Source organism: Egretta garzetta, unplaced genomic scaffold (genome assembly GCF_000687185.1).
Source record: "Egretta garzetta isolate BGI_Z169 unplaced genomic scaffold, ASM68718v1 scaffold139, whole genome shotgun sequence".
Classification (NCBI taxonomy): Eukaryota; Metazoa; Chordata; class Aves; order Pelecaniformes; family Ardeidae; genus Egretta; species Egretta garzetta.
Genome location: NW_009260832.1, coordinates 2,064,160 through 2,071,387, shown reverse-complemented (window position 1 = coordinate 2,071,387; position 7,228 = coordinate 2,064,160). Strand labels below are relative to the sequence as shown.

Genomic DNA, 7,228 nt, shown 5'->3' with positions numbered 1-7,228 from the left:
AGTATTAACTCCATTTCATATGTGTGAATTGCTGCTGGGAAGTGGACTTAACGTGCTGTTTGTGTAAAGTTACCAGAGCATATTATAATACCCAAGATGCCCAATACTTATCTACTGATTTAAGTTAGATAGGACTTACGATTCTTTTAGATTCGTTTGATACTCTGAAAATGCTATCATGGATGTCATGCTTGTCCTATCTGATCTAATGTTTTTGTGTGTTGTCTTGAAGCTGTAAGGAGGTTTTATGCTTCCATCGGTCTGAAGCAAAGCACTTCCCTGTTACTCGCTTTTAGGTATATTCTTATCTTAGGTATACATGCGGCAGATATGTCATTTCTGGGTGATGTGCTTAGAAGAGAATATTGCTTTTTATTTCTTACCTGTGGAATTCGCTTCCAGAGTCATGTTACCTGTTCTCCTTCTTTTTGTTTGTCATATATGAAGTGTCCTGCTAAGAGACAATCCACAGTCTGTAAAACGCAAGCTTAACATCTAGAAATCTCAGTATCATACCAAAAAAAGAAAAAAAACCCAAACCCCAGAAAAACCCAAACCCAACACCTACTGTTGCGGTTACTACATCTTTTTTGTTGCTTTCAGATTTACTTTGCCTCTTTACTGCTTTTTTTAGTTTCTAGATGTAATCATCTTAAGCAGATGGTATCTGCAGCAGAAGGTGCTTAATGTATTATTGTTGGTACATTTGCAGGTAACATCTCGTGTAAATTTTGAGACAGCGGTTTATTTTGGGTTTTCTTTATCAAGTTATCAGGTGTTCAGTCACTTCTTACTTGCATTTATTATTACTTTGGGGGAGAGGAATGTTTGGTAGCAAGAGCATTGTTACAGCCTGAGTGTTGCATCTGTTCTTCAGTAGCTTGATGCAGTAAGTGCTGCAGTTACATGTGCAGAATCAGAAAATACAAGGTAAGCGAACTTTACTCTAAGAGGACTTCCCCTTAAATATGCAGTCAGACAAAAAAGGTGGACATAATTCATAAGACTGTTGTTTGAGGCTACCGCATTCTGTTTTCCTTTGAAAGCATATTTCAAAGTTCTGTTCTGGAGGAGAGATCTTTTAGACTTGTATTTTTAGTCAAGGAGCAATTCTTCACCTGAGAGAAGAGGCAGGATTTTTAATTGTAAACTTCTGGCAGATACTTATGAAAATACTTTGTCAGTAATTACTGAATAGTGCTTTAAATGAATCTGATGTACATGCTCAGAGTATCATTTAAATGAGCTTTTTAAATGTATCTGTGATACAGATGTTTAAATTTCACTTTTGAGGTGCTGCCTTGAAATCTCTCATATTTGTTTTGAGACTTCTGTAATTGCATTAAATGATACCCTGTTTGTGGTACTTATGCAGATGGTGAAGAGAAAAATAATGTATTGCACTTTAAAAATGAGACATTTGATTAATAATAGATAATCCTGCTACATTTTTTTTTTAATTCTTTTTCTTAAGTTTGCCAAGTTTAAGGCCATTGTTGGATGTATATTACCTGCCACTCACCAATATGCGGATAGCCAGAACTTTCTGCTTCACCAATAATGGACAAGCACTCTATCTGGTCTCACCAACTGAAATACAGAGGCTCACCTACAGTCAAGAAACTTGTGAAAATCTTCAGGTAATGAATAAAAAAAGTTTTCTGGCACAGATGTATTCTGAGGCTCACGGTTCTAGAGTCACGATGATTACAGTAATTAAGTTTGTCATAAATCCAAACACTGGGTGAATCACTTCCCCGACTGTTTTATCCATCCTCTTGTATTTGAAGCAGTTTCTTACTTTTCTTTTTGACCAGTAGGAAACTCCCTTGTTTAACATGTGTGGTTAACAAAACTCCCTTCTTCAATTGATGCTGGTGGAGGCACATGCTGACACAAGCAGGGAACGCTAACTCGGGATAGTTGAAGGAAGCCATTATGTTTTGGGGCTATGAACAGCTTGCAAAGGTTCTCAGCCATGCTTCAGCCTGGAAGCTGTATAGAATACTGAAATAGCAGAGATGCAGGCTGTGAGCTCTACTGTCATACCACACATGGATATGAGTATTTGTAGATCTAGTTTTAACGGAACAAAATCAAGAGTGTTGCCCAAGTTGTTGAAGGGCAAATATAGCTTGACTTGAACCCACTTCTTTGCTACTGAATTTCATGAGCTATACTATCAGAACAGATGTTTTAGATTTCCTAATATGTTTTTATTTAATTCCTAAGTCACCTTGCAAAGGCAGATGCCTATTAAAGCATATTCATTTTGAAATTCAAATCCACAAAATCAATCCTTAAAGTAAAAGAATATTCCATGAATTTATGTGTGAATTAACGTATGCCTTGTTGTGTCTCTTCTTCCTTGCAAAGGAAATGTTGGGTGAGCTCTTCACTCCTGTAGAAACACCAGAAGCACCAAACAGGGGTTTCTTTAAAGGCCTGTTCGGAGGTGGGGCACAGTCACTTGACAGAGAAGAACTCTGTAAGTTTTTAGTGTTCGTTATTTTTCTGGCATTTCTACACAAGGAAGCCAGAAGTCCTTGAGAAATGTATTACTTGTGTTAACAGAAGATTACGTTTACAAAGAGGATAAGTAAAAGGAACGACGACTACTTTTTCATAGCTTTTGTGTTGTACGCCTTGCCAACAAGATTGGAAAAGCTTGGTACTGTTTTTTCACAGGCTTCTTTATCTCCTTTATTCAGGAATAGATTATAAAACAAGAATGGGACAACTGATCTTATTTTTATTCATCTTTAGGAAGCATATAATACTGACCATGATTTTCTAAGGCTGATAAACTTGAAAGGGGCTGGTTCTGAAGAACAGAGTTTTCGACAGTGAGAAAACTAAAACTCCATTCTACTTCAGTTTGCTTGCTAGATTCTTTTTCCTCATTTGACTTGTGTAGAGATACCTTAGGAATGAGAGCAAGGATAGCACTGTATGATAGTTCAGTTCAGTCCTCTGTTCATAGGGCAGTAAAATTCAGATTTAGCAGGTTTTTAGTCTTGGGCATTTGCAGAAAGAAGTCATTTTCTCATTGTTTTTCGATCACAGCTTTATTTTTTTATTTTCGCATGCAGCATTTTAATATATTTAAGGAAAATAACTTCCACTTATTCAGACATTTGCTAGGTGAAACATCATATTATGCAAGCTTATTTGTAAGAACTGTTTCCTTTTTAACATGAAACGTAGCTGTTAAAACAGACAAGGCTCCCTGGCAATCCTTTCCTTTTTTTTATTGGCTATTTTGATCTATCCAGTAAAAATTAAATTACTCTTTACTACTTGTGCCTGTACATTTTGAACAAATATCAAATATTTAAGGTCACTTTCTGCATTAAAAATTCCATTTGTATTTATATTAGTACTGGTCAAGTATCAGAGAAATTTGTGTGCACAAATTGCATGTTTGTTTAGTATGACTGTAACAGGGAAAAACTGCCTCTTCATGGCAACAGAAAAGCACTCTTGTAACTTCAGAAACTATCTTTTCAGAGCATTTCAAGTTTCCACCATTTTGCCCTGAGGAGATTACAGATTTTTTTTTTTTTTTTTTTTTTTTTACAGCTCAGTCTCAGGCTTTGTTTTTGGCTTTTGATAGAAAGACCTGTTTTGGCTCAGATCTTCAAGAGGAAAATAGTATTGAATGTAATTGAATGAATTGTAGCCTGAAAGCGAGTTCAATGGCTATTTCAAAGACATTTCCAGATGTCTTTTGAATTGTCATATTTAACATGAGGGTCACAGCAGAATCTGTAATAAGTGAAATGACTTCTTTCTGCAAATGCCCAAGACTAAAAGTGTTTATAGTGTTAGTTGAAATCTAAATCATTTTTCCTAGAAGCATAAAATCAAATCAGAAAATCGTGAAATACTGGAACAAAACTTGTTAAAGTTAATATTATTTTTCCTAGAGGTGGAAAAAAAAGACACTACTTAAACAATAACTTAATTGTTAAAAAAAATGTAAAGATTATTTGGTTTGACTTCATCATGCCAAAATGTTTTGGCCTTCACTCAAATTTCTGTAGAGTATGCAATTCCGCGTGAGATTGGCATGTCCATTAATTGTCTAGACCAAACTACGTGGCTGATGTCCCATTATGAGCAAAGAACATGTAGTCAGTGTGGTCACTGGAGTCTAGAGGGCTGTCCAGCTGACCGTCTGTGGGTGTTTACTTTAGGATGAGCTGATTTGTTATTACAGCTGTACTGCCTTTTCATGAGTTACATTACATTATTATTATTTTTTACAATATTTTTGCAATAATAAGAGTATAGATATCTAATCTTCAGGTGTCTGCATCTAAAGTTGAACTTCCATCACAGGAAACCTGTGCTTGTGGAGTCATACAGGCTGGCTACACCAGCAAAGCACTTCCAGAACTGACCACAACTTGTGTTTTCAAAATTCTTCTGCTTTGTCTGCTTAACTCCTGCCACCTTCCCTGTGAAGCAAGCTATATTGTTAATAACCAGTTCACCAGCACAATTCTATTGATGACTGTGGTGCCAGCACTGTTGAGAGAGTTTTAATTTCAGACTTGAGCTGTGAAAAGGTTGTAATTTTATAACCTGCATGGAAATTCTGAAATATGTTTGAAAAAATCTCGATTTTATTAAAGAGTAACATCTAGCAACACTGAGTAGTGGTATTGTTTGTAGTCATGCCTATGATTAGGTGTTCAATGTCCATGCAAAGAAATGACACCTCATTATAAACTAGTTGCATTGGTATTAAGTAATAATGGTGGAAAACCTTACTGCTCTGTTTTTGCTTCTTTGCAAATGCCTCCAGTTGGAGAATCAGCATCTGGGAAGGCATCAAGAAGTCTTGCTCAGCATATTCCAGGGCCTGGAGGTATTGAAGGTGTCAAAGGAGCAGCATCTGGTGTAGTTGGTGAACTAGCACGAGCCCGGTTGGCACTAGATGAAAGAGGACAGAAACTAGGAGAACTAGAAGAAAAAACTGCAGCTATGCTTTACAGTGCCGATTCTTTCTCTAAACACGCTCATGAGGTGAGTCCATTGCATGTTAAACTGAGAGCATTAAACTGATCCCTTATCAAATAAATGCAAGTTTTGCAAGTAACTGACTTATGCAGAGGCACGCTAGAGGTATCTAAAGGGAATGCATTATCATTGATAAAGGACACTTAAATTTATCAGTCATTATTCTTAATAATTAAGTGTTAATGTAAGCAACTTTGGTTTATGGCACGTTGGTCCAGAGCATACTCTCTGTCTGAGTGGCATGTAGATTTCCAAAAGTGCAGCTCAGTTCCCATACTTAAAGAATTTTGTCACTGAACTGGATAAGAGGAGCAAGGCTCTGTGTGAGATTCCTGTGGTTCTTGAAGACCCAGTTTTTGTATGCAAACCCCATGAATTCAAGCTGATGTTTTTCCTCAGTAACTACATAGGATGGCTGTTTTCTTCCGTGTCCATACAGATCTCTTCCATCCCCTAAACTCTTGTGCAACCTTCCTGTTCTCCAAAAATGTCTTTTCCTATCTGAGGCTAGATCATCAGCAGTGATGCTACCATTAGAAAATTCATCGTGCTAAACCCTCACTGTTCAGCAGCATTGTTGCAGTTTTGAGAAGCCTTACTGAGGTCCCTCTTGTGCCGCTTTGTAAGCCTATAATTTGGTGTATCATTGTACTTTTTGGTACATTATAGAAATAGTAATTAGAAATTATTTTTTTGTTTTTTAGATGATGTTGAAGTACAAAGACAAGAAGTGGTACCAATTCTGATGACGCTCATCGATTACATCTATTTAATTTTGTCCTGATGAAAAAAAAAAATCTTGATTTTTCATTGATTTTGGCAGGACCATTGAAATTCAAAGGAGTATTCACCATTGGATACTGTTGTTTCCTAGCACAAATCATGCACTGTTTTACCTCAGTCCTGGCTTTAACTGAGGAGCTTTATATTTAAAAGAAACACACACAGAAAAACAAACTTGAGTGTTTCTTAGCTGTTGGTTAGCTGAGAGTTTGAACAGAGAAGGCAACTAGAACATGTGGAAAAGTGTAAAGGGAAAACATAGTGTGAGATGGGCAGGGGCAATGCAGGGTCAATCCTGTGTTAATATTTCATATGCCAAAAGTTTTTTGTGCTATTGTAATTGCTGCCAGTGTTATACCCTCCTGTGAGGAGAGGCAATAAATCAGGGGTCCAAGAGCTGGAATAAAGTTGTTTGTCTTGTTGGATGGTAGCTGACTTACACTTACCCTCTCTAGGACTTCACTATATTTACTGTTATTGTTGAAGAAGAGTTGAAGTTTGCTGTCACTTCTTTCATCAGAAAAGCTGGAAGCTTGGAAGATTCCATGTTGAAAACTGTATACATAGTTGACCTGTGCATAGTCTTTTTCTTGGACCCCTGATCTAGTATTCTTGTATTCACATCATATTCTGTGAAGTGCAAAACAAGAGAATACACAATTTTTGCATTAAAAAAGTCAAGTGAATAATATGACTGGAATGTGTCATGTTGGGAGTTTTCATTTGTGTTATGGCTGTGCAATGTGAAATGTGGTAACATCTTCATTGTGGTAAGAATACTTTAACTTCTGTTCAGTTAAATATTATTTTTTGCCAAAAATAGTTATTGGTTCCATTTGTATAACATTTAGAATTGGCTGTGGGTTCCATTCATGCTGTGAATTTTTATAAGTGTTTAACAGAATGTATCTTTACAGCCAAAAATTAAAATAGCTGAGATAGTTTTGCTCAAAACTTAATTTCTAGATGCCCCTTTAGTCCTATACTATGAAATCAGATAATCTTGGACTCAGGTTTTCAAACAGTTTTACACTTCGTGGAGGTGCTGATGCATGAATAATGGCAAGCATCTAATATTTAATAATTGTCAGTGCATTGTTTAGCAAATTTCTAAACCCTGCTAGTAGAGCTGTTTTACAGGTACCTATCTCAGCCTCACCCAGCGCTAAAGGCAGTTGGCCTAAAGTTTGGATTTAGTCTCTTTTAAAGCAGTGTTTTCAATGTGGACAGTGGTAAGTGTCCACTAAAACTTCGGGAATTGGTGAAATAATGTTCAGTTTGGGTGAGGTAAATAATACAGCTGAGCTAACTTGTTAGTGGCTGCTGCACTAAAGCTGTAAGAGTGGGAATGACCGGAGCTCTTTTAAAAAGAGAGGATTCCTTAAAATAAATCTGAGCCTTTCAAAAGTTTATTTAG

General features: G+C 36.6%; 1 protein-coding gene across 1 annotated transcript in view; it reads left to right on the top strand.

Moving 5' to 3' along the window:
• The window catches only part of STXBP5 (syntaxin binding protein 5), a 112,571-nt gene extending 106,758 nt beyond the window's left edge, over nucleotides 1–5,813 (top strand). The window contains exons 26-29 of the mRNA XM_009646959.2: nucleotides 1,475–1,640; nucleotides 2,377–2,488; nucleotides 4,814–5,034; nucleotides 5,733–5,813. Coding sequence (XP_009645254.2) covers nucleotides 1,475–1,640; nucleotides 2,377–2,488; nucleotides 4,814–5,034; nucleotides 5,733–5,774 — 541 coding nt within the window. The 3' untranslated portion in view covers nucleotides 5,775–5,813. The remainder of the gene's footprint in view (nucleotides 1–1,474; nucleotides 1,641–2,376; nucleotides 2,489–4,813; nucleotides 5,035–5,732) is intronic.
• Nucleotides 5,814–7,228: the final 1,415 nt, after the last annotated feature.